The following is a 24,981-nucleotide window of genomic DNA, read 5'->3' on the forward strand; positions in this document are numbered from 1 at the left end:
CCACCTGCACCCCCACACCAGGAACCTTCAGTCCTTCTCAGCGCCTCTTTCCTCGCCAGCGGGCTGCACCTGCAGCTGCTGCTTTTTCCTGCCTCCCTGCCTCCCCCTTGCCTACCCACGCCCACCCTCGCCCATCCTCCCCCTTCCACTGCCACGGCCCCGCCGCGCCCCGCCCGCCCCCGGCCGCGCCGAAGCACGCAGCCCCGCGGCGGGTGGCAAGCCCTCCTCGCTTCGCCGGCGCTCCGACATCTGCCGGGGAACGGCCTACTCGCCCTGCAGCCTCGCTTCCACGGCCGCCCCCGCCAGCTCTCCCGCCAGGCCGGCACCCCGTCCTCCGCGCCCGCCCCGCCGGCCCGCCTGCGCTCCCCAGCCACAGCGAGGCGGCCGAGCCCCCGCCTTGCCCGCCAGGGGGGTGCCGCGTGCCCTCGACCCTTCTCCGCCGTGCGTTCTTGGCCGGGCCGCACCTGCCTGCCGCCCGCCCGGGACGCGTGCCACCCAGCCTTCCTGCTGGCCAGCGCACACCGGCCTTCCTTGCACGAGTCCGTCCCGGCAAGGGTGCTCCGCTGGGGAGGGAGCGGAAGCCCTGCGTGCCCGTCCAGCCCACCCCCCGGCGCCCGGCCCGCGCCCCCGACCTCGGCGCCACGGCGCCCGTTCCCGTGGGAAGCCGCTGCCCCGGCCGGAGCCAAGCCCGCCCTGGCGCGCTCCCTGCCTCTCAGCCGGCAGTCCCCGAGCCAGGGGCCGCTCTGCCAAAGGGCCCCTGCTCACCACCACCTCCCCGTCAGAGCCGGACCCCGGGAGCGCGGTCGGCCAGAGCGCAGGAGCCAGGCTCACACGCCTTTGGTCCTTGGGCCTGAGCGCGGTTCTAAGGATGGGATGCGGGGGCGGCGGGGGCGGAGGCGCTCGGAGGCCTCCCACGCTCCCGCGCTCGCGCTTCCCGCACAGACCGAGCCCGGCGTCCCTTCCCCCGGCCGCTCTCGCACGCCCCACCCCGGCACGGCCGGAAAGCCAGCCCGCCAGGGGGACTTTGGGTCGGGACCGGCGGTCGCTGAGAGGCACGATGGCGCGCGGCCGCAGCGACCACGCAGCGCCTGCACCTGACAGGGATCCCGGCGCCCTCACGCGACACCGAGAGGGTCGCGGCGGCCGTGGTCGGCGCAGAAGGCGCGGGACGGGCCGAGTGGGCCCGCGTCCCGTCGCCCCGGGCTCCCTCCGAGAGCGCCGCGCCCCGGGGTCCTGCACGTGCCCGGATCCTGTCTTACAGGTCGCCCGCCCGTCGTCTCCTGCTGCAACGGGCAGAGAGATGCCCGGGCGAGCAGTGAGCAGTGACGGGCGGGTGGCGGCCAGCGCCTGAGGGCAGCGACGGGCGGCGCTGGCCACCGGTGCATGGGTGGTTCAGTGGTAGAATTCTCGCCTGCCACGCGGGAGGCCCGGGTTCGATTCCCGGCCCATGCAGCCACAGCGTCCCCTTTTGGTCCCACGGTGCGGCCCACAGCCCGAACTGGGTCTGCCCGCTGAAACGCGCTCGAGGCAGCGCTCCTGCAAACGCTGGCTTGCTACCTGCCGCCCGCTGCCTCTCCCACGCAGACGCCCAGGACCCCTCCCCACCTCACCCACAAAAGGCCCTGCTGCCAAGCCTTCGTGGCCCCAAACCCTGCGGGCTCAGCCGCCCGTGCGTCCAGGCACCTTTCTTGCGTGTGCTCGCGTCCTCACCCGGACCCAGCCGAGGGCTCGGGGATTGCACTGGCAGGAATACCCCACCGCTGGCAGCCGCCCGCACCACACTTCATCTCTCACAACGTCCGTCTCCAAGCTCCCTGCCTCACTCTCCCCACACCCGAGAGAACTCAGTCCCGCTACGTTTGCACAGCCAGCAGCAAGGAGCTGCCACATCTGGCAAGCATACCTCCCTTTGGCCTGCAGGGTCCCTGGACCATGTCTGGCAGGAGGAGTTCCAAAGAAGTCCACCAGCTGCCGGCCCTCGGCCCTCGGGCCTCGGCAGAAATCGGTTTGCAACAGCAACACCCTCACCACCTCAAACACCACCCTTCCCCTGAAACCCTCTTGCGCGCCTCACCTCAGCATCAGCCCTGCCCCAAGAGCACCCCCACCTCAGCCTGCAGCCTCACCGTCCCCCTACTCCCCACATGCACCCATCCCACCCCCAGGCCCGCCTCCCCCATCTCCACACACCCCCCCCCCACGCCCCGCTCCTCCTGAGCCGTTCAAATCCCACTCTTGTCAAGGAACCTGCCTTTGCATCTGTCCCACTGGCCGGCCTCCCCCACCCCACTTCAAGCCACGGCCTGCTCCTTTTTCTGCTTCTTCGAACACGAGTAGAACGGATTCGCATTCCTGGGTGAGTCTCAGGTGCCCGGCAAAGTGATTCAGTCCCTGTTCTTTGCCAGGTGGTCTTCCAGTGTAGGTGAAGCGAGATACAGATACACTTCTCCTGCCTGCAGAGGAAAGCTCTGTTGCTCTTCTACTGGGAAGCACAGTCTTTCCTATCTCGTGATCCGACTCCCACTTCGTCCCTCCCTGCCTTTCCCCTTGGGTAGCCCTAGGTACGTTTTCGACGTCTCAAGGTCGCTTTCCCCTTTGCGCATAGATTCGTCTGTATCCGTCGTTAGAGTCCACAGAGCTTTCTCCCTATCCAAGCGACTCACTTCACTGAGCGGACCCTTCTGTGGTCCGTCTGACCTTGCGGCCCGTGGCCGTGGCGGCTCCTTCTTGAGGGCTGCGTCATATTCCACGGTACAGATATCCCTCACCTTCTTGCGCCGGCCACGTGCCCACGGGCACTTGGGCGTTTCCGCGGGTCTCGGGCTCCGGCACAGAGGCCGCGTGACCCTGGGGATGCCTGCATCTCTCCCCGTTAGGGGTGTTTGTCGTCTGTTCCCGACGCGTGCCCAGGGTGGCTTCCTGGATCATGATGGAAGCTCTTCTTTTTCCTATTGCTGGACTGGTCCTCGATGCTGACGTCGACGGAGTAGCACTTGTCCTGGAAGTGCAGTTGATCTACACCCTGGTGTCCGTTTCCGCTGTACAGCGTTGGGGTTCAGTCATGTCTGTGGCGGGGGTTGGGGGGGGCTTATGTGTTCAGCTCGTTTCCATTACGGGTGATGACAGGATATGGGGATCTCATTCCCTGCGGTATCCCGCGTGTCCTTGTTCCTCCTCCCCTTCCTACGCAGTACAGGTACGGTTGATCCGTTGAGCCCGGCTCTTCATTCATCCTCGGTCCCTGACTGGGCCCTCGGGAAGCCCCAAGCGCTTTCCTGTGTCTGAGAGTCTGTGGCTGGTTGGCCCAGGGACTCATTTGTACAACACTTTAGAGTCCACCCATCCGTGACCTTGTCTGTTTGACTTCCTCACCAAGGTAATATTCTGCAGCTCCAGCCGCCGTTGCTGCCAGTGACACTATCTGCCTCTTGCGGACGGCTCGGTGACATCCCATTCTCTCCCTTTCTCTGATACTGCATCTTGTGGCTGAGCCTTTGGGGATGGGCGCTAGGTTTTCTCCACGTCTCGGCTATGGCAAACGGTGCTGCTGTGACCCTGGGGTTGCGTGTGTCTTCCGAATGAAGAGGTGCGACTTTCGTGGCTGTGTACCCAGGGTGGGGTTGGCATAGCTCGCCTGTTTCCCGCTGACTTCGTTGCCTGCTGAGTTAGTTTTCTTTTGAAAGCTTACTCCGACGTCGTAGTCACGGTTGTTGCGGAAGTACAGTGGATTCCCAATATTGTGCTGGTTTCCGGTGGACGCAGAGTGATCCTGTTTCGCGTGTGCAGATCTCGGATGTCATATATGTTTCAGATTCTTTTCCACTTGAGGTTACTCCAGGGCACTGACGCTTATTCCCTGTGTTGAACTGGATAACCTTGGCGCTTCTCCCTTTAGACAGGGTCCTGCGTATCTGTGCGTTGCAGCTCCGCAGTCATCCTCCACCGCTGCCTTTCCGCTTGCGTTACCCTAAGGGGGGTTTCTGCGTGAGTCGGTTTCTCCTGGCAAATAGCTTCGTCTTGTATGATTTTCCATGTTCCACATGCCTCTGTCCAACGCGGTCTGACATTCTCCGCCGAGTGTAAGAGTCTCCAGCTGCATCATTGCTTGTGACAAATGGCAATAGTTGACGTGTTTCTGATGACTGAGTGATGGCTCCATGCTGCATCGATGCCACCCCTTCTTGGCCCGCCGTGTGTGGATGGGCGCTGGGGTTTGCTCCGTGTCCGGGCCCTGGCAGACGGTGCTGCCGTGTCCGTGGCGGTGTCCGGACCCTCAGACCTCCCCGAGGTTTGCCCTCTGCGGGTGTGTACCCTGGAGGGATGACTGTGCTCGTCACATGGGAGCTCTCCTTGGCCCTCATGAAATCACAGCCACCTGCGCTCCCAGCCACCCCGCCCCATCCCACCCTGAGGCCCCAGCAGTGTCACCCCGAGACTGGACACTCCCTCCTGATGGGTGGTGACTTTGGTCTCTGGGGCGGTACGGTGGCCCACCCATCTCGGACCGGGTCTGGCCCCCAGCTGGCGCTGGCACTCCGTTTCTGTCCTTCGCTTGCCTGCGCCCTAGCCTCGCCCAGAGCCCCAGCCCGCCGCCGAGCCTGAGCAGCCTGTGGCACCGCGCACCGGTGTGGCTCGCCCCGGCTCACCGCCACCCCACCCAAATGGAGTGCTCTCCCGCCACCTTCCTCACGCCACAGCCCCTCACTGTCACGGCCTGCCCTCTGCCTTTCCCGCCAGACTCCAGGCTCGGCCCCACCTCCGCGCCAACATCCCCCTGGAGCTCGGGCTATCCCTCACACGTCCTGCCCTGGCCTGCCCTGCCCTGCCCTGGCGTTCACCAGGGCGGGCCTCCCTCTGGCTCCGCAGACCCAGCCCTACCCCCACGCCCACCCCTACCTACCGCAGATCCGTCCCAGCCTCTCACATGTGCCTGGCACGGCTTCGCCGCCGCGCCCATGCTTCTGTAGAGGCCCTGCTCCAGTGGCCTGCCGATCTTTCGGCCAGGTCCCGAGGGCCCACGCCGCCCCTTCCCGCCGGCCGTCCATGCAGACGCCCGACCAAGCACCCCGGGGCCTGCCTCCAGCTCCCTGCTCCCCGCCGCCCCTCTCCTCGAGATCGCCCTGCCGGGTCCCTGATGCACGTGGGGCGCCCACCAGCCATGGCCCAAGCACCTTCCTCCGATACTCCCCCATGCACTCTGACGCCACAGCCCGGCAGGGGCCTCGAGGAAACCTCCTTTGGCGACGGCAAGCACACGTCGGGCCACAGGGGCTCCTTTCCCACAGGGGACTGGCCTTTGTTGCCATCGCACCCGGAGTGAGCCCGCCCTCGCCGCACGTTGGTGCCTTTCCTCTGCCGTCCACGTCCACTTCCCCTCCGAAGGACACAGTCCTTGAACAGACGTGAACCCCTTTGGGGATAGACGAGCCGAGACGGGGCCAAGAGGAGACTGGTGGTGGAGGATCACCCTCGCGGAGAGTTCCTAGGGAAGACGATGACAGGGTGGGGAGAGGGATGGAGTGGATCCTGGATAGACAGTTTGGAGAGAATGGGAAACTATTCGATGTCATAACTAGGGGAGGGGTGCGTGGAACAGGGCGCTCTGTGTGTGTGTGTGTGTGTGTGTGTGCGCCGAGTGCCCACCTTTGGTTTACGAGTGGGGGAGGGGAGTCCTGGGTTAATCTTGCCTCCAGTCCAGTAGGATTGAGAGCTGTGGTCAAGGCAAGGGAAAGAGCATGATGTGTCGGGTTGTCCTCCCTGGCAGGCATCGCTGCTCTGGGCGACTGAACTGCTACCCGTGCCTCCCGGGCGCCGTGGGTCCGCCTCCCCAGAGCCCACTCAAGACCAGAACACTCTTGGAGTCGCCAGCGGCATACGGGAGTCACAGCCAGCCCGGACCTGGCACGCACTGTGCCAAGCCGCCAGAGAGGTGGCTGGCATGAGAGACACGACAAGGCAGGCGTGTCCGTGGCCACGGCCCCCACTCCCAGAGGCAGATCCCCCCTCGCTCACCTTCGGTCTGTGGCCACCGCCCCTGCCGCTGCTGCGGCCCCCAGCTGCCGACCACCACAGCCCACGCCCTACCCCCAGCCTACCCCCCAGCCCTACCGCGCCCGCCCTATCCAAGCCCACCTCCTCTACCACCACCCACAGCAGGAGAACCAGCACAAGCCCAGGAGCATCACCGCCAACACCAGGGGCAGCAGCCGCAGCCCCTCAGGAGGGAGGGAGGCGGGGGTGGTGGATGGCGGCCTCAGGCGCGTCCTGGTGGAAGCGGCGCGAGGTTGCCACTGCGGCCAAAACCTTTGCCCGCGGGACGGCGGAGGTGGCCTGAATCGTGCTTGGGCTGGACGGGCAGGGTGCCGGGGCCTCTGGCGCAGCGCTGAGCAAGCGTAGGCTAATAAAAGGGTGGCAGGGTGTCCAGCGAGGACGTGGGCAGGTGGCAGGCGGAGAGGAAGAAGAAAGGCTTCCCTGACCGGGAATCGAACCCGGGCCGCGGCGGTGAGAGCGCCGAATCCTAACCACTAGACCACCAGGGAGCGTCGGGGTTCAGCCCTCGCCTGCTCCTGGTGAGCCCCGCGCCTCCATGCCACCCGCCCGCGCCACCTTGCTGCCCACACCCGGCCTTTGCAAGTCCAGCCGCCTGCCCTGGCCTGCCGTCTTGCTTTCAGCACCCTCAAAACACTGCGCGCGCCGCCGGCTTCTCGCACACGCGCCAGAAGCCGCGGGCCAGCGGCTGGCTCCCTGCTCCCACCTCTCTGTCCCCGAACGCCCCTGCCCGGAGGGCGCTGGAACTCAGCAAAAGGTCAGCTGGCTGCGTTGGCCGGAATCGAACCCGGGTCAACTGCTTGGAAGGCAGCTATGCTCACCACTATACCACCAACGCTCCACAGCCCGGGCGGCCGCCACACGCCGGCCCGGGCTCGCCCAGCATACTCTCGCCGCCGCCGCTCCGCATCCCTGCCCCGACGCCCGGCAGCCGGAGGCTCTGCGCCGCCGCCGGCGCCCCAGCAGCCACGCGGCGCCCCAGCGCGCCAGCGCTACGCCGTCGCCGGGATCCACCGGCCCCACCGCCCCAGGGCGGCGCCCCCGCCGCCTTGCGGCCCTCCGGCCTTCGCTCCCCGCCGCGGCCCGCCAACGCCTCCGCCCTCACCCCGGCGGGCAACGCGGGGCACGCAGCTTCCAGCACCCAGCTGGCCAAAGCCCTACTCCACCGGGCGCTGGGCGAGGCCACTTCCCACGACGACAAGGGGACACGGGACCCACCTGCCTGCACGCGTCGCGGCGCCGTGACGAGCGCGCGGCGTGGCCGTCGCGAGCCTACGAGCCCACTCAGGCAGCCACTGGGGTCGGTGCGTGGGCGAGTGCCGGGCCGCCAGATCCGGCTATGGTCGGGCAAGGCCGTGGGGTCGCCAAGGAGGCCCTCGCCCCGCCGTGGCGACCGTGCGCCCGCCGACGACAAAGGGCTCGGGCTGGAGCGCTGCTCGGGCAGAGGGGGTCGACGGAGCTAGGCCGGGCACCGCCGTTGGCCGCCTGGCGCCTCGCCCAAAGACGGCGGGAGGGGACGAAGGGCCTCGGGGCCTGGCGGCAGGACAGAGAGGGACCGCGGCCACCAAAAAGGGTGTGTTGCCTCCCCGTCGGGGAATCGAACCCCGGTCTCCGCGTGACAGGCGGGGATACTCACCACTATACTAACGAGGACGGCGGCGACCGTCCTGGCCGCCTCGGGCTGCTGCCCACGCCTCCCCTTGCCCAGCACGGGCCGCCGGCCACCACGGTCCCGACCCAACCGCGCACCAAACCAACCGCCTCGGTCACAGCGGCAGCCCGCCACCCCGACAGGACCCGGACCCCCGGCACTGGACCCTCCCCAGCGCCGCCTCTTGCTCCAACGCCGCCGCTTGCGCGAGGCGCCGCCGAAGGGCGGAGGGGCCTCGGTGGGTCCGCGGCGCCAGCTGCCGCGGAGCCAGGCGCCTCGGCCGGCCGCCGCGCGCCGGCTCCGTCGACCCCCACTCCGGACGGCCGCCTGCCTGCCTGCCTGCCTGCCTGGCGTGGCGCCCCGCGCGGCCCGCCAAGGGCGCCGGTGCTCGCGCCGCGTCGGGGTCCCAGCCAGCGAGCGGCCACGCGCCCAGCCAGGCCCGCCGTCAGGATGGCCGAGCGGTCTAAGGCGCTGCGTTCAGGTCGCAGTCTCCCCTGGTTCGAATCCCACTCCTGACAAGCCAGCCTTCCCGCCGGACAAACGCACCCCCTCCCCGCGCCACTGCCTTTCTCCACACACGCCCTCCCGCCGCCACCTGCACCCCCACACCAGGAACCTTCAGTCCTTCTCAGCGCCTCTTTCCTCGCCAGCGGGCTGCACCTGCAGCTGCTGCTTTTCCTGCCTCCCTGCCTCCCCCTTGCCTACCCACGCCCACCCTCGCCCATCCTCCCCCTTCCACTGCCACGGCCCCCGCGCCCCGCCCGCCCCGGCCGCGCCCGCCCGCGCGGGTGGCAAGCCCTCCTCGCTTCGCCGGCGCTCCGACATCTGCCCGGGGAACGGCCTACTCGCCCTGGCAGCCTCGCTTCCACGGCCGCCCCCGCCAGCTCTCCCGCCAGGCCGGCACCCCGTCCTCCGCGCCCGCCCCGCCGGCCCGCCTGCGCTCCCCAGCCACAGCGAGGCGGCCGAGCCCCCGCCTTGCCCGCCAGGGGGTGCCGCGTGCCCTCGACCCTTCTCCGCCGTGCGTTCTTGGCCGGCCGCACCTGCCTGCCGCCCGCCCGGGACGCGTGCCACCCAGCCTTCCTGCTGGCCAGCGCACACCGGCCTTCCTTGCACGAGTCCGTCCCGGCAAGGGTGCTCCGCTGGGGAGGGAGCGGAAGCCCTGCGTGCCCGTCCAGCCCACCCCCCGGCGCCCGGCCCGCGCCCCCGACCTCGGCGCCACGGCGCCCGTTCCCGTGGGAAGCCGCTGCCCCGGCCGGAGCCAAGCCCGCCCTGGCGCGCTCCCTGCCTCTCAGCCGGCAGTCCCCGAGCCAGGGGCCGCTCTGCCAAAGGGCCCCTGCTCACCACCACCTCCCCGTCAGAGCCGGACCCCGGGAGCGCGGTCGGCCAGAGCGCAGGAGCCAGGCTCACACGCCTTTGGTCCTTGGGCCTGAGCGCGGTTCTAAGGATGGGATGCGGGGGCGGCGGGGGCGGAGGCGCTCGGAGGCCTCCCACGCTCCCGCGCTCGCGCTTCCCGCACAGACCGAGCCCGGCGTCCCTTCCCCCGGCCGCTCTCGCACGCCCCACCCCGGCACGGCCGGAAAGCCAGCCCGCCAGGGGGACTTTGGGTCGGGACCCGGCGGTCGCTGAGAGGCACGATGGCGCGCGGCCGCAGCGACCACGCAGCGCCTGCACCTGACAGGGATCCCGGCGCCCTCACGCGACACCGAGAGGGTCGCGGCGGCCGTGGTCGGCGCAGAAGGCGCGGGACGGGCCGAGTGGGCCCGCGTCCCGTCGCCCCGGGCTCCCTCCGAGAGCGCCGCGCCCCGGGGTCCTGCACGTGCCGGATCCTGTCTTACAGGTCGCCCGCCGTCGTCTCCTGCTGCAACGGGGCAGAGAGATGCCCACGGGCGAGCAGTGAGCAGTGACGGGCGGGTGGCGGCCAGCGCCTGAGGGGCAGCGACGGGCGGCGCTGGCCACCGGTGCATGGGTGGTTCAGTGGTAGAATTCTCGCCTGCCACGCGGGAGGCCCGGGTTCGATTCCCGGCCCATGCAGCCACAGCGTCCCCTTTTGGTCCCACGGTGCGGCCCCACAGCCGAACTGGGTCTGCCCGCTGAAACGCGCTCGAGGCAGCGCTCCTGCAAACGCTGGCTGCTACCTGCCGCCCGCTGCCTCTCCCACGCAGACGCCCAGGACCCCTCCCCACCTCACCCACAAAAGGCCCTGCTGCCAAGCCTTCGTGGCCCCAAACCCTGCGGGCTCAGCCGCCCGTGCGTCCAGGCACCTTTCTTGCGTGTGCTCGCGTCCTCACCCGGACCCAGCCGAGGGCTCGGGGATTGCACTGGCAGGAATACCCCACCGCTGGCAGCCGCCCGCACCACACTTCATCTCTCACAACGTCCGTCTCCAAGCTCCCTGCCTCACTCTCCCCACACCCCGAGAGAACTCAGTCCCGCTACGTTTGCACAGCCAGCAGCAAGGGAGCTGCCACATCTGGCAAGCATACCTCCCTTTGGCCTGCAGGGTCCCTGGACCATGTCTGGCAGGAGGAGTTCCAAAGAAGTCCACCAGCTGCCGGCCCTCGGCCCTCGGGCCTCGGCAGAAATCGGTTTGCAACAGCAACACCCTCACCACCTCAAACACCACCCCTTCCCCTGAAACCTCTTGCGCGCCTCACCTCAGCATCAGCCCTGCCCCAAGAGCACCCCCACCTCAGCCTGCAGCCTCACCGTCCCCCTACTCCCCCACATGCACCCATCCCACCCCCAGCGCCCCGCCTCCCCCATCTCCACACACCCCGCCCCCACGCCCCGCTCCTCCCTGAGCCGTTCCAAATCCCACTCTTGTCAAGGAACCTGCCTTTGCATCTGTCCCACTGGCCGGCCTCCCCCCACCCCCACTTTCAAGCCACGGCCTGCTCCTTTTTCTGCTTCTTCGAACACGAGTAGAACGGATTCGCATTCCTGGGTGAGTCTCAGGTGCCCGGCAAAGTGATTCAGTCCCCTGTTCTTTGCCAGGTGGTCTTCCAGTGTAGGTGAAGGCGAGATACAGATACACTTCTCCTGCTGCAGAGGAAAGCTCTGTTGCTCTTCTACTGGAAGCACAGTCTTTCCTATCTCGTGATCCGACTCCCACTTCGTCCCTCCCTGCCTTTCCCCTTGGGTAGCCCTAGGTACGTTTTCGACGTCTCAAGGTCGCTTTCCCCTTTGCGCATAGATTCGTCTGTATCCGTCGTTAGAGTCCACAGAGCTTTCTCCCTATCCAAGCGACTCACTTCACTGAGCGGACCCTTCTGTGGGTCCGTCTGACCTTGCGGCCCCCGTGGCGGCTCCTTCTTGAGGGCTGCGTCATATTCCACGGTACAGATATCCCTCACCTTCTTGCGCCGGCCACGTGCCCACGGGCACTTGGGCGTTTCCCGCGGGTCTCGGGCTCCGGCACAGAGGGCCGCGGTGACCCTGGGGGATGCCTGCATCTCTCCCCGTTAGGGGTGTTTGTCGTCTGTTCCCGACGCGTGCCCAGGGTTGGCTTTCCTGGATCATGATGGAAGCTCTTCTTTTTTCCTATTGCTGGACTGGTCCTCGACTGACTGACGTCGACGGAGTAGCACTTGTCCTGGAAGTGCAGTTGATCTACACCTGGTGTCCGTTTCCGCTGTACAGCGTTGGGGTTCAGTCATGTCTGTGGCGGGGTTGGGGGGCGGGCTTATGTGTTCAGCTCGTTTCCATTACGGGTGATGACAGGATATGGGATCTCATTCCCTGCGGTATCCCGCGTGTCCTTGTTCCTCCTCCCTTCCTACGCAGTACAGGTACGGTTGATCCGTTGAGCCCGGCTCTTCATTCACCCCTCGGTCCCTGACTGGGCCCTCGGGAAGCCCCAAGCGGCTTTCCTGTGTCTGAGAGTCTGTGGCTGGTTGGCCCAGGGACTCATTTGTACAACACTTAGAGTCCACCCATCCGTGACTGTGTTTGACTTCCTCACCAAGGGTAATATTCTGCAGCTCAGCCGCCGTTGCTGCCAGTGACACTATCTGCCTCTTGCGGACGGCTCGGTGACATCCATTCTCTCCTTTCTCTGATACTGATCTTGGTGGCTGAGCCTTTGGGGATGGGCGCTAGGGTTTTCTCCACGTCTCGGCTATGGCAAACGGTGCTGCTGTGACCCTGGGGTTGCGTGTGTCTTTCCGAATGAAGAGGTGCGACTTTCGTGGCTGTGTACCAGGGTGGGGTTGGCATAGCTCGCCTGTTTCCCGCTGACTTCGTTGCTGCTGAGTTAGTTTTCTTTGAAAGCTTACTCCGACTCGTAGTCACGGTTGTTGCGGAAGTACAGTGGATTCCCAATATTGTGCTGGTTTCCGGTGGACGGCAGAGTGATCTGTTTCGCGTGTGCAGATCTCGGATGTCATATATGGTTTCAGATTCTTTTCCACTTGAGGTTACTCCAGGCACTGACGCTTATTCCTGTGTGAACTGGATAACCTTGCGCTTCTCCTTTAGACAGGGTCCTGCGTATCTGTGCGTTGCAGCTTCGCAGTCATCCTCCACCGCTGCCTTTCCGCTTGCGTTACCTAAGGGGGGTTTCTGGTGAGTCGGTTTCGTCCTGGCAATAGCTTCGTCTTGTATGATTTTCATGTTCCACATGCCTCTGTCCAACGCGGTCTGACATTCTCCGCCGAGTGTAAGAGTCCCAGCTGCATCATTGCTTGTGACAATGGCAATAGTTGAGTGTTTCTGATGACTGAGTGATGGCTCCATGCTGATCGATGCCACCCTTCTTGGGCCGCCGTGTGTGGATGGGCGCTGGGTTTGTCCGTGTCCGCGCTGGCAGACGGTGCTGCCGTGTCCGTGGCGGTGTCCGGACCTCAGACCTCCCCGAGGTTTGCCTCTGCGGGTGTGTACCTGGAGGGATGACTGTGCTCGGTCACATGGGAGCTCTCCTTGGCCCTCATGAAATCACAGCCACCTGCGCTCCCAGCCACCCCCGCCCCATCCCACCCTGAGGCCCCAGCAGTGTCACCCCGAGACTGGACACTCCCTCCTGATGGTGGTGACTTTGGTCTCTGGGGCGGTACGGTGGGCCCACCCATCTCGGACCGGGTCTGGCCCCCAGCTGGCGCTGGCACTCCGTTTCTGTCCTTCGCTTGCCTGCGCCCTAGCCTCCGCCCAGAGCCCCAGCCCGCCGCCGAGCCTGAGCAGCCTGTGGCACCGCGCACCGGTGTGGCTCGCCCCGGCTCACCCGCCACCACCCAAATGGAGTGCTCTCCCGCCACCTTCCTCACGCCACAGCCCCCTCACTGTCACGGCCTGCCCTCTGCCTTTCCCGCCAGACTCCAGGCTCGGCCCCACCTCCGCGCCAACATCCCCCTGGAGCTCGGGCTATCCCTCACACGTCCTGCCCTGGCCTGCCCTGCCCTGCCCTGGCGTTCACCAGGGCGGCCTCCCTCTGGCTCCGCAGACCCATCCCTACCCCCACGCCCACCCCTACCTACCGCAGATCCGTCCCAGCCTCTCACATGTGCCTGGCACGGCTTCGCCGCCGCGCCCTGTTCTGTAGAGGCCCGCTCCAGTGGCTGCGATCTTTCGGCCAGGTCCCGAGGGCCCACGCCGCCCTTCGCCGGCCGTCCATGCAGACGCCCGACCAAGCACCCGGGGCCTGCCTCCCAGCTCCCTGCTCCCCGCCGCGCCCTCTCCTCGAGATCGCCCTGCCCGGGTCCCTGATCCACGTGGGGCGCCCACCAGCCATGGCCCCAAGCACCTTCCTCCGATACTCCCCCCATGCACTCTGACGCCCACAGCCCCGGCAGGGGCCTCGAGGAAACCTCCTTTGGCGACGGCAAGCACACGTCGGGCCACAGGGGCTCCTTTCCCACAGGGGACTGGCCTTTGTGCCATCGCACCCGAGTGAGCCGCCCTCGCCGCACGTTGGTGCCTTTCCTCTGCCGTCCACGTCCACTTCCCCTCCGAAGGACACAGTCCTTGAACAGACGTGAACCCCTTTGGGGATAGACGAGCCGAGACGGGGCCAAGAGGAGACTGTGGTGGAGGATCACCCTCGCGGAGAGTTCCTAGGGTCAGACGATGACAGGGTGGGGAGAGGGATGGAGTGGATCCTGGATAGACAGTTTGGAGAGAATGGGAAACTATTCGATGTCATAACTAGGGGAGGGGTGCGTGGAACAGGGCGCTCTGTGTGTGTGTGTGTGGTGTGTGTGTGTTGCGCCCGAGTGCCCACCTTTGGTTACGAGTGGGGGAGGGAGTCCTGGGTTAATCTTGCCTCAGTCCAGTAGGATTGAGAGCTGTGGTCAGGCAAGGGAAAGAGCCATGATGGTCGGGTTGTCCTCCCTGGCAGGCATCGCTGCCTCTGGGGCGACTGAACTGCTACCCGTCCTCCCGGGCGCCGTGGTCCGCCTCCCAGAGCCCACTCAAGACCAGAACCCTCTTGGAGTCGCCAGCGGCATACGGGAGTCACAGCCAGCCCGGGACCTGGCACGCACTGGCCAAGCCGCCCAGAGAGGTGGCTGGCATGAGAGACACGACAAGGCAGGCGTGTCCGTGGGCCACGGCCCCCACTCCCAGAGGCAGATCCCCCTCGCTCACCTTCGGCTGTGGCCACCGGCCCTGCCGCTGCTGGCCCCCAGCTGCCGACCACCACAGCCCACGCCCCTACCCCCAGCCCTACCCCCAGCCCTACCGCCGCCCGCCCTATCCAAGCCCACCTCCTCACCACCACCCACAGCAGGAGAACCAGACAAGCCCAGGAGCATCACCGCCAACACCAGGGGCAGCAGCCGCAGCCCCTCAGGAGGGAGGGAGGCGGGGGGTGGTGGATGGGCGGCCTCAGGCGCGTCCTGGTGGAAGCGGCGCGAGGTTGCCACTGCGGCCAAAACCTTTGCCCCGCGGGACGGCGGAGGTGGCCTGAATCGTGCTTGGGCTGGAACGGGCAGGGTGCCGGGGGCCTCTGGCGCAGCGCTGAGCAAGCGTAGGCTAATAAAAGGGTGGCAGGGTGTCCAGCGAGGACGTGGGCAGGTGGCAGGCGGAGAGGAAGAAGAAAGGCTTCCCTGACCGGGAATCGAACCCGGGCCGCGGCGGTGAGAGCGCCGAATCCTAACCACTAGACCACCAGGGAGCGTCGGGGTTCAGCCTCGCCTGCTCCTGGTGAGCCCCGCGCCTCCATGCCACCCGCCCGCGCCACCTTGCTGCCCACACCCGGCCTTTGCAAGTCCAGCCGCCTGCCCTGGCCTGCCGTCTTGCTTTCAGCACCCTCAAAACACTGCGCGCGCCGCCGGCTTCTCGCACACGCGCCAGAAGCCGCGGGCCAGCGGGCTGGCTCCCTGCTCCCACCTCTCTGTCCCCCGAACGCCCCTGCCCGGAGGGCGCTGGAACTCAGCAAAAGGTCAGCTGGCTGCGTTGGCCGGGAATCGAACCCGGGTCAACTGCTTGGAAGGCAGCTATGCTCACCACTATACCACCAACGCTCCACAGCCCGGGCGGCCGCCACACGCCGGCCCCGGGCTCGCCCCAGCATACTCTCGCCGCCGCCGCCTCCGCATCCCTGCCCCGACGCCCGGCAGCGGAGGCTCTGCGCCGCCGCCGGCGCCCCCAGCAGCCACGCGGCGCCCCCAGCGCGCCAGCGCTACGCCGTCGCCGGGATCCACCGGCCCCACCGCCCCAGGGCGGCGCCCCCGCCGCCTTGCGGCCCTCCGGCCCTTCGCTCCCTCGCCGCGGCCCGCCAACGCCTCCGCCCGCACCCCCGGCGGGCAACGCGGGGCACGCAGCTTCCAGCACCCAGCTGGCCAAAGCCCTACTCCACCGGGCGCTGGGCGAGGCCACTTCCCACGACGACAAGGGGACACGGGACCCACCTGCCTGCACGCGTCGCGGCGCCGTGACGAGCCGCGCGGCGTGGCCGTCGCGAGCCTACGAGCCCACTCAGGCAGCCACTGGGGGTCGGTGCGTGGGCGAGTGGCCGGGCCGCCAGATCCGGCTATGGTCGGGCAAGGCCGTGGGGTCGCCAAGGAGGCCCTCCACCCCGCCGTGGCGACCGGTGCGCCCGCCGACGACAAAGGGCTCGGGCTGGAGCGCTGCTCGGGCAGAGGGGGTCGACGGGAGCTAGGCCGGGCACCGCCGTTGGCCGGCCCTGGCGCCTCGCCCAAAGACGGCGGGAGGGGACGAAGGGCCCTCGGGGGCCTGGCGGCCAGGACAGAGAGGGACCGCGGCCACCAAAAAGGGTGTGTTGCCTCCCCGTCGGGGAATCGAACCCCGGTCTCCCGCGTGACAGGCGGGGATACTCACCACTATACTAACGAGGACGGCGGCGACCGTCCTGCCACCCGGCCGCCCTCGGGCTCTCGGGCTGCCTGCCCACGCCTCCCTTGCCCAGCTCGGGCCCCTGGCCACCACGGGTCCCGACCCAACCGCGCCACCAAACCAACCGCCTCGGTCACAGCGGCAGCCCGCCACCCCGACAGGGACCCGGACCCCCAGGGCACTGGACCCTCCCCAGCGCGCGCCGCCTCTTGCCTCCAACGCGGGCGTTCCGCCGGGAGAAGGGGGCGCGAGAAGGCAAGCGGGGCTGCGAGGACACGGTGGGGCGCGCGCCGGCCGGCGTCGGGCCAGGAGAGGCGCGGGCGAGGAGGGGCCGGCCCGCCGAGGGCCCCGGTGGGTCCGCGGCGCCAGCTGCCGCGGAGCCAGGCGCCTCGGCCGGCCGCCGCGCGCCGGCTCCGTCGACCCCCACTCCGGACGGCCGCCTGCCTGCCTGCCTGCCTGCCTGCCTGGCGTGGCGCCCCGCGCGGCCCGCCAAGGGCGCCGGTGCTCGCGCCGCGTCGGGTCCCAGCCAGGCGAGCGGCCACGCGCCCAGCCAGGCCCGCCGTCAGGATGGCCGAGCGGTCTAAGGCGCTGCGTTCAGGTCGCAGTCTCCCCTGGAGGCGTGGGTTCGAATCCCACTCCTGACAAGCCAGCCTTTTGGCCGCCGGACAAACGCACCCGTCCTCCCCGCGCCACTGCCTTTCTCCACACACGCCCTCCCGCCGCCACCTGCACCCCCACACCAGGAACCTTCAGTCCTTCTCAGCGCCTCTTTCCTCGCCAGCGGGCTGCACCTGCAGCTGCTGCTTTTCCTGCCTCCCTGCCTCCCCCTTGCCTACCCACGCCACCCTCGCCCATCCTCCCCCTTCCCACTGCCACGGCCCCGCCGCGCCCCCGCCCCGCCCCCGGCCGCGCCGAAGCACGCAGCCCCGCGGCGGGTGGCAAGCCCTCCTCGCTTCGCCGGCGCTCCGACATCTGCCCGGGGAACGGCCTACTCGCCTGGCAGCCTCGCTTCCACGGCCGCCCCCGCCAGCTCTCCCGCCAGGCCGGCACCCCGTCCTCCGCGCCCGCCCCGCCGGCCCGCCTGCGCTCCCCAGCCACAGCGAGGCGGCCGAGCCCCCGCCTTGCCCGCCAGGGGGTGCCGCGTGCCCTCGACCCTTCTCCGCCGTGCGCGTTCTGGCCGGGCCGCACCTGCCTGCCGCCCGCCCGGGACGCGTGCCACCCAGCCTTCCTCCTGCTGGCCAGCGCACACCGGCCTTCCTTGCACGAGTCCGTCCCGGCAAGGGTGCTCCGCTGGGGAGGGAGCGGAAGCCCTGCGTGCCCGTCCAGCCCACCCCCCGGCGCCCGGCCCGCGCCCCCGACCTCGGCGCCACGGCGCCCGTTCCCGTGGGAAGCCGCTGCCCCGGCCGGAGCCAAGCCCGCCCTGGCGCGCTCCCTGCCTCTCAGCCGGCAGTCCCCGAGCCAGGGGCCGCTCTGCCAAAGGGCCCCTGCTCACCACCACCTCCCCGTCAGAGCCGGACCCCGGGAGCGCGGTCGGCCAGAGCGCAGGAGCCAGGCTCACACGCCTTTTGGTCCTTGGGCCTGAGCGCGGTTCTAAGGATGGGATGCGGGGCGGCGGGGGCGGAGGCGCTCGGAGGCCTCCCACGCTCCCGCGCTCGCGCTTCCCGCACAGACCGAGCCCGGCGTCCCTTCCCCCGGCCGCTCTCGCACGCCCCACCCCGGCACGGCCGGAAAGCCAGCCCGCCAGGGGGACTTTGGGTCGGGACCCGGCGGTCGCTGAGAGGCACGATGGCGCGCGGCCGCAGCGACCACGCAGCGCCTGCACCTGACAGGGATCCCGGCGCCCTCACGCGACACCGAGAGGGTCGCGGCGGCCGTGGTCGGCGCAGAAGGCGCGGGACGGGCCGAGTGGGCCCGCGTCCCGTCGCCCCGGGCTCCCTCCGAGAGCGCCGCGCCCCGGGGTCCTGCACGTGCCCGGATCCTGTCTTACAGGTCGCCCGCCCGTCGTCTCCTGCTGCAACGGGGCAGAGAGATGCCCACGGCGAGCAGTGAGCAGTGACGGGCGGGTGGCGGCCAGCGCCTGAGGGGCAGCGACGGGCGGCGCTGGCCACCGGTGCATGGGTGGTTCAGTGGTAGAATTCTCGCCTGCCACGCGGGAGGCCCGGGTTCGATTCCCGGCCCATGCAGCCACAGCGTCCCCTTTTGGTCCCACGGTGCCCCACAGCCGAACTGGGTCTGCCCGCTGAAACGCGCTCGAGGCAGCGCTCCTGCAAACGCTGGCTTGCTACCTGCCGCCCGCTGCCTCTCCCACGCAGACGCCCAGGACCCCTCCCCACCTCACCCACAAAAGGCCCTGCTGCCAAGCCTTCGTGGCCCCAAACCCTGCGGGCTCAGCCGCCCGTGCGTCCAGGCACCTTTCTTGCGTGTGCTCGCGTCCTCACCCGGACCCAGCCGAGGGCTCGGGGATTGCACTGGCAGGAATACCCCACCGCTGGCAGCCGCCCGCACCACACTTCATCTCTCACAACGTCCGTCTCCAAGCTCCCTGCCTCACTCTCCCACACCCCGAGAGAACTCAGTCCCGCTACGTTTGCACAGCCAGCAGCAAGGGAGCTGCCACATCTGGCAAGCATACCTCCCTTTGGCCTGCAGGGTCCCTGGACCATGTCTGGCAGGAGGAGTTCCAAAGAAGTCCACCAGCTGCCGGCCCTCGGCCCTCGGGCCTCGGCAGAAATCGGTTTGCAACAGCAACACCCTCACCACCTCAAACACCACCCCTTCCCCTGAAACCCTCTTGCGCGCCTCACCTCAGCATCAGCCCTGCCCCAAGAGCACCCCCACCTCAGCCTGCAGCCTCACCGTCCCCCTACTCCCCCACATGCACCCATCCCACCCCAGCGCCCCGCCTCCCCCATCTCACACACCCCGCCCCCCACGCCCCGCTCCTCCCTGAGCCGTTCCAAATCCCACTCTTGTCAAGGAACCTGCCTTTGCATCTGTCCCACTGGCCGGCCTCCCCCCACCCCCACTTCAAGCCACGGCCTGCTCCTTTTTCTGCTTCTTCGAACACGAGTAGAACGGATTCGCATTCCTGGGTGAGTCTCAGGTGCCCGGCAAAGTGATTCAGTCCCCTGTTCTTGGCCAGGTGGTCTTCCAGTGTAGGTGAAGGCGAGATACAGATACACTTCTCCTGCTGCAGAGGAAAGCTCTGTTGCTCTTCTACTGGAAGCACAGTCTTTCCTATCTCGTGATCCGACTCCCACTTCGTCCCTCCCTGCCTTTCCCCTTGGGTAGCCCTAGGTACGTTTTCGACGTCTCAAGGTCGCTTTCCCCTTTGCGCATAGATTCGTCTGTATCCGTCGTTAGAGTCCACAGAGCTTTCTCCCTATCCAAGCGACTCACTTCACTGAGCGGACCCTTCTGTGGGTCCGTCTGACCTTGGCCCCGTGGCCGTGCGGCTCCTTCTTGAGGGCTGCGTCATATTCCACGGTACAGATATCCCTCACCTTCTTGCGCCGGCCACGTGCCCACGGGCACTTGGGCGTTTCCCGCGGGTCTCGGGCTCCGGCACAGAGGGCCGCGGTGACCCTGGGGGATGCCTGCATCTCTCCCCGTTAGGGGTGTTTGTCGTCTGTTCCCGACGCCCCAGGGTTGGCTTTCCTGGATCATGATGGAAGCTCTTCTTTCCTATTGCTGGACTGGTCCTCGACTGACTGACGTCGACGGAGTAGCACTTGTCCTGGAAGTGCAGTGATCTACACCCTGGTGTCCGTTTCCGCTGTACAGCGTTGGGGTTCAGTCATGTCTGTGGCGGGGTTGGGTTTCAGCTCGTTTCCATTACGGGTGATGACAGGATATATCTCATCTCCCCTGCGGTCCGTGTCCTTGTTCCTCCTCCCCTTCCTACGCAGTACAGGTACGGTTGATCCGTTGAGCCCGGCTCTTCATTCACCCCTCGGTCCCTGACTGGGCCCTCGGGAAGCCCCAAGCGGCTTTCCTGTGTCTGAGAGTCTGTGGCTGGTTGGCCCAGGGACTCATTTGTACAACACTTTAGAGTCCACCCATCCGTGACCTTGTCTGTTTGACTTCCCTCACCAAGGGTAATATTCTGCAGCTCCAGCCGCCGTTGCTGCCAGTGACACTATCTGCCTCTTGCGGACGGCTCGGTGACATCCCATTCTCTCCCTTTCTCTGATACTGCATCTTGGTGGCTGAGCCTTTGGGGATGGGCGCTAGGGTTTTCTCCACGTCTCGGCTATGGCAAACGGTGCTGCTGTGACCCTGGGGTTGTGTGTCTTTCCGAATGAAGAGGTGCGACTTTCGTGTACCCAGGGTGGCATAGCTCGCCTGTTTCCCGCTGACTTCGTTGCCTGCTGAGTTTTTTTCTTTTGAAAGCTTACTCCGACGTCGTAGTCACGGTTGTTGCGGAAGTACAGTGGATTCCCAATATTGTGCTGGTTTCCGGACGCAGAGTGATCCTGTTTCGCGTGTGCAGATCTCGGATGTCATATATTTCAGATTCTTTTCCACTTGAGGTTACTCCAGGGCACTGACGCTTATTCCCTGTGTTGAACTGGATAACCTTGGCGCTTCTCCCTTTAGACAGGGTCCTGCGTATCTGTGCGTTGCAGCTCCGCAGTCATCCCTCCACCGCTGCCTTTCCGCTGCGTTACCCTAAGGGGGTTTCTGCGTGAGTCGGTTTCTCCTGGCAAATAGCTTCGTCTTGTATGATTTTCCATGTTCCACATGCCTCTGTCCAACGCGGTCTGACATTCTCCGCCGAGTGTAAGAGTCCAGCTGCCATCATTGCTTGTGACAAATGGCAATAGTTGACGTGTTTCTGATGACTGAGTGATGGCTCCATGCTGCATCGATGCCACCCCTTCTTGGGCCCGCCGTGTGTGGATGGGCGCTTGGGTTTCTCCGTGCCCCTGGCAGACGGTGCTGCCGTGTCCGTGACCCTCAGACCTCCCCGAGGTTTGCCCTCTGCCCCTGAGGGATGACTGTGCTCGGTCACATGGGAGCTCTCCTTGGCCCTCATGAAATCACAGCCACCTGCGCTCCCAGCCACCCGCCCCATCCCACCCTGAGGCCCCAGCAGTGTCACCCCGAGACTGGACACTCCTCCTGATGGGTGTGACTTTGGTCTCTGGCGGTACGGTGGGCCCACCCATCTCGACCCTCCCCCCAGCTGGCGCTGGCACTCCGTTTCTTCGCTGCCTGCCCCTAGCCTCGCCCAGAGCCCCAGCCGCCGCCAGCCTGAGCAGCCTGGCACCGCGCACCGGTGCCTCGCCCCGGCTCACCCGCCACCCCACCCAAATGGAGTGCTCTCCCGCCACCTTCCTCACGCCACAGCCCCCTCACTGTCACGGCCTGCCCTCTGCCTTTCCCGCCAGACTCCAGGCTCGGCCCCACCTCCGCGCCAACATCCCCCTGGAGCTCGGGCTATCCCTCACACGTCCTGCCCTGCCTGCCCTGCCCTGCCCTGGCGTTCACCAGGGCGGCCTCCCTCTGGCTCCGCAGACCCAGCCCTACCCCCACGCCCACCCCTACCTACCGCAGATCCGTCCCAGCCTCTCACATGTGCCTGGCACGGCTTCGCCGCCGCGCCATGCTTCTGTAGAGGCCCTGCTCCAGTGGCCTGCCGATCTTTCGGCCAGGTCCCCGAGGGCCCCACGCCGCCCCTTCCCGCCGGCCGTCCATGCAGACGCCCCGACCAAGCACCCCGGGGCCTGCCTCCCAGCTCCCTGCTCCCCGCCGCGCCCTCTCCTCGAGATCGCCCTGCCCGGGTCCCTGATCCACGTGGGGCGCCCACCAGCCATGGCCCCAAGCACCTTCCTCCGATACTCTCCCCCATGCACTCTGACGCCCACAGCCCCGGCAGGGGGCCTCGAGGAAACCTCCTTTGGCGACGGCAAGCACACGTCGGGCCACAGGGGCTCCTTTCCCACAGGGACTGGCCTTTGTGCCATCGCACCCGAGTGTGCCGCCCTCGCCGCACGTTGGTGCCTTTCCTCTGCCGTCCACGTCCACTTCCCCTCCGAAGGACACAGTCCTTGAACAGACGTGAAACCCCTTTGGGGATAGACGAGCCGAGACGGGGCCAAGAGGAGACTGTGGTGGAGGATCACCCTCGCGGAGAGTTCCTAGGGGAAGACGATGACAGGGTGGGGAGAGGGATGGAGTGGATCCTGGATAGACAGTTTGGAGAGAATGGGAAACTATTCGATGTCGTAACTAGGGGAGGGGTGCGTGGAACAGGGCGCTCTGTGTGTGTGTGTGTGTGTGTGTGTGTGTGTGTGTGCACCCGAGTGCCCACCTTTGGTTACGAGTGGGGGAGGGAGTCCTGGGTTAATCTTGCCTCAGTCCAGTAGGATTGAGAGCTGTGGTCAGGCAAGGGAAAGAGCATGATGGTCGGGTTGTCCTCCCTGGCAGGCATCGCTGCCTCTGGGCGACTGAACTGCTACCCGTGCCTCCCGGGCGCCGTGGTCCGCCTCCCAGAGCCCACTCAAGACCAGAACCCTCTTGGAGTCGCCAGCGGCATACGGGAGTCACAGCCAGCCCGGGACCTGGCACGCACTGGCCAAGCCGCCCACAGAGGTGGCTGGCATGAGAGACACGACAAGGCAGGCGTGTCCGTGGCCACGGCCCCCACTCCCAGAGGCAGATCCCCCTCGCTCACCTTCGGCTGTGGCCACCGCCCCTGCCGCTGCTGGCCCCCAGCTGCCGACCACCACAGCCCACGCCCTACCCCCAGCCCTACCCCCAGCCCTACCGCCGCCCGCCCTATCCAAGCCCACCTCCTCACCACCACCCACAGCAGGAGAACCAGCACAAGCCCAGGAGCATCACCGCCAACACCAGGGGCAGCAGCCGCAGCCCCTCAGGAGGGAGGGAGGGGGGTGGTGGATGGGCGGCCTCAGGCGCGTCCTGGTGGAAGCGGCGCGAGGTTGCCACTGCGGCCAAAACCTTTGCCCCGCGGGACGGCGGAGGTGGCCTGAATCGTGCTTGGGCTGGACGGGCAGGGTGCCGGGGGCCTCTGGCGCAGCGCTGAGCAAGCGTAGGCTAATAAAAGGGTGGCAGGGTGTCCAGCGAGGACGTGGGCAGGTGGCAGGCGGAGAGGAAGAAGAAAGGCTTCCCTGACCGGGAATCGAACCCGGGCCGCGGCGGTGAGAGCGCCGAATCCTAACCACTAGACCACCAGGGAGCGTCGGGGTTCAGCCCTCGCCTGCTCCTGGTGAGCCCCGCGCCTCCATGCCACCCGCCCGCGCCACCTTGCTGCCCACACCCGGCCTTTGCAAGTCCAGCCGCCTGCCCTGGCCTGCCGTCTTGCTTTCAGCACCCTCAAAACACTGCGCGCGCCGCCGGCTTCTCGCACACGCGCCAGAAGCCGCGGGCCAGCGGGCTGGCTCCCTGCTCCCACCTCTCTGTCCCCCGAACGCCCCTGCCCGGAGGGCGCTGGAACTCAGCAAAAGGTCAGCTGGCTGCGTTGGCCGGGAATCGAACCCGGGTCAACTGCTTGGAAGGCAGCTATGCTCACCACTATACCACCAACGCTCCACAGCCCGGGCGGCCGCCACACGCCGGCCCGGGCTCGCCCCAGCATACTCTCGCCGCCGCCGCCTCCGCATCCCTGCCCCGACGCCCGGCAGCCGGAGGCTCTGCGCCGCCGCCGCCCCGCCCCCAGCAGCCACGCGGCGCCCCCAGCGCGCCAGCGCTACGCCGTCGCCGGGATCCACCGGCCCCACCGCCCCAGGGCGGCGCCCCGCCGCCTTGCGGCCCTCCGGCCCTTCGCTCCCCGCCGCGGCCCGCCAACGCCTCCGCCCTCACCCCGGCGGGCAACGCGGGGCACGCAGCTTCCAGCACCCAGCTGGCCAAAGCCCTACTCCACCGGGCGCTGGGCGAGGCCACTTCCCACGACGACAAGGGACACGGGACCCACCTGCCTGCACGCGTCGCGGCGCCGTGACGAGCGCGCGGCGTGGCCGTCGCGAGCCTACGAGCCCACTCAGGCAGCCACTGGGGTCGGTGCGTGGCGAGTGGCCGGGCCGCCAGATCCGGCTATGGTCGGGCAAGGCCGGGTCGCCAAGGAGGCCCTCGCCCCGCCGTGGCGACCGTGCGCCGCCGACGACAAAGGGCTCGGGCTGGAGCGCTGCTCGGGCAGAGGGGTCGACGGGAGCTAGGCCGGGCACCGCCGTTGGCCGCCCTGGCGCCTCGCCCAAAGACGGCGGGAGGGGACGAAGGGCCCTCGGGGGCCTGGCGGCAGGACAGAGAGGGACCGCGGCCACCAAAAAGGGTGTGTTGCCTCCCCGTCGGGGAATCGAACCCCGGTCTCCCGCGTGACAGGCGGGGATACTCACCACTATACTAACGAGGACGGCGGCGACCGTCCTGCCGCCCGGCCGCCCTCGGGCTCTCGGGCTGCCTGCCCACGCCTCCCCTTGCCCAGCACGGGCCGCCGGCCACCACGGGTCCCGACCAACCGCGCACCAAACCAACCGCCTCGGTCACAGCGGCAGCCCGCCACCCCGACAGGGACCCGGACCCCCGGGGCACTGGACCCTCCCCAGCGCCGCGCCGCCTCTTGCCTCCAACGCGGGCGTTCCGCCGGGAGAAGGGGGCGCGAGAAGGCAAGCGGGGCTGCGAGGACACGGTGGGCGCGCGCCGGCCGGCGTCGGGCCAGGAGAGGCGCGGGCGAGGAGGGGCCGGCCCGCCGAGGCCCGGTGGGTCGCGGCGCCAGCTGCCGCGGAGCCAGGCGCCTCGGCCGGCCGCCGCGCGCCGGCTCCGTCGACCCCCACTCCGGACGGCCGCCTGCCTGCCTGCCTGCCTGCCTGCCTGGCGTGGCGCCCCGCGGGCCCGCCAAGGGCGCCGGTGCTCGCGCCGCGTCGGGTCCCAGCCAGGCGAGCGGCCACGCGCCCAGCCAGGCCCGCCGTCAGGATCCGAGCGGCTCTAAGGCGCTGCGTTCAGGTCGCAGTCTCCCCTGGAGGCGTGGGTTCGAA

The 24,981-nt window shown here is 67.9% G+C and overlaps 1 protein-coding gene and 13 non-coding genes across 14 annotated transcripts; 5 read left to right on the forward strand and 9 right to left on the reverse strand.

Moving 5' to 3' along the window:
• The first annotated feature begins 1,381 nt into the window (after positions 1 to 1,381).
• On the forward strand, positions 1,382 to 1,452 carry TRNAG-GCC. Its single transcript has one exon. It is a non-coding gene; the product is annotated as a tRNA-Gly (tRNA).
• Positions 1,453 to 6,467: 5,015 nt separating this feature from the next.
• TRNAE-CUC lies at positions 6,468 to 6,539 on the reverse strand. The gene has a single exon. It is a non-coding gene; the product is annotated as a tRNA-Glu (tRNA).
• A 276-nt stretch (positions 6,540 to 6,815) lies between these two features.
• TRNAG-UCC lies at positions 6,816 to 6,886 on the reverse strand. The gene has a single exon. It is a non-coding gene; the product is annotated as a tRNA-Gly (tRNA).
• A 744-nt stretch (positions 6,887 to 7,630) lies between these two features.
• TRNAD-GUC lies at positions 7,631 to 7,701 on the reverse strand. The gene has a single exon. It is a non-coding gene; the product is annotated as a tRNA-Asp (tRNA).
• A 1,958-nt stretch (positions 7,702 to 9,659) lies between these two features.
• Positions 9,660 to 9,730, forward strand: TRNAG-GCC. The gene has a single exon. It is a non-coding gene; the product is annotated as a tRNA-Gly (tRNA).
• Positions 9,731 to 14,732: 5,002 nt separating this feature from the next.
• TRNAE-CUC lies at positions 14,733 to 14,804 on the reverse strand. Its single transcript has one exon. It is a non-coding gene; the product is annotated as a tRNA-Glu (tRNA).
• A 277-nt stretch (positions 14,805 to 15,081) lies between these two features.
• Positions 15,082 to 15,153, reverse strand: TRNAG-UCC. The gene has a single exon. It is a non-coding gene; the product is annotated as a tRNA-Gly (tRNA).
• Positions 15,154 to 15,915: 762 nt separating this feature from the next.
• Positions 15,916 to 15,987, reverse strand: TRNAD-GUC. Its single transcript has one exon. It is a non-coding gene; the product is annotated as a tRNA-Asp (tRNA).
• Positions 15,988 to 16,546: 559 nt separating this feature from the next.
• TRNAL-CAG lies at positions 16,547 to 16,629 on the forward strand. Its single transcript has one exon. It is a non-coding gene; the product is annotated as a tRNA-Leu (tRNA).
• Positions 16,630 to 18,097: 1,468 nt separating this feature from the next.
• Positions 18,098 to 18,168, forward strand: TRNAG-GCC. Its single transcript has one exon. It is a non-coding gene; the product is annotated as a tRNA-Gly (tRNA).
• A 1,660-nt stretch (positions 18,169 to 19,828) lies between these two features.
• Positions 19,829 to 23,951, forward strand: LOC108635311 (nascent polypeptide-associated complex subunit alpha, muscle-specific form-like). The gene is made up of 7 exons (XM_018045515.1): positions 19,829 to 19,898; positions 20,378 to 20,469; positions 20,585 to 20,672; positions 21,213 to 21,983; positions 22,418 to 22,589; positions 22,706 to 23,003; positions 23,322 to 23,951. The coding sequence occupies exons 1-7, from the start codon at positions 19,829 to 19,831 to the stop codon at positions 23,949 to 23,951; spliced, it is 2,121 nt and encodes a 706-aa protein (XP_017901004.1).
• On the reverse strand, positions 23,118 to 23,189 carry TRNAE-CUC. The gene has a single exon. It is a non-coding gene; the product is annotated as a tRNA-Glu (tRNA).
• On the reverse strand, positions 23,468 to 23,539 carry TRNAG-UCC. The gene has a single exon. It is a non-coding gene; the product is annotated as a tRNA-Gly (tRNA).
• Positions 23,952 to 24,287: 336 nt separating the features above from the next.
• TRNAD-GUC lies at positions 24,288 to 24,359 on the reverse strand. The gene has a single exon. It is a non-coding gene; the product is annotated as a tRNA-Asp (tRNA).
• Between the last annotated feature and the right edge of the window lie 622 nt (positions 24,360 to 24,981).

Source organism: Capra hircus, unplaced genomic scaffold (genome assembly GCF_001704415.2).
Source record: "Capra hircus breed San Clemente unplaced genomic scaffold, ASM170441v1, whole genome shotgun sequence".
NCBI lineage: Eukaryota > Metazoa > Chordata > Mammalia > Artiodactyla > Bovidae > Capra > Capra hircus.

Coding starts and splice junctions, on each gene's coding strand:
- LOC108635311 (XM_018045515.1), top strand. CDS start 19,829: ATGACAGGATATATCTCATCTCCCCTGCGGTCCGTGTCCTTGTTCCTC. Junction 21,984..22,417: donor GTGTGCCGCCCTCGCCGCAC/GTTGGTGCCTTT, acceptor CCTCCCTGGCAG/GCATCGCTGCCTCTGGGCGA. Junction 22,590..22,705: donor GCCGCCCACAGAGGTGGCTG/GCATGAGAGACA, acceptor GCTGGCCCCCAG/CTGCCGACCACCACAGCCCA.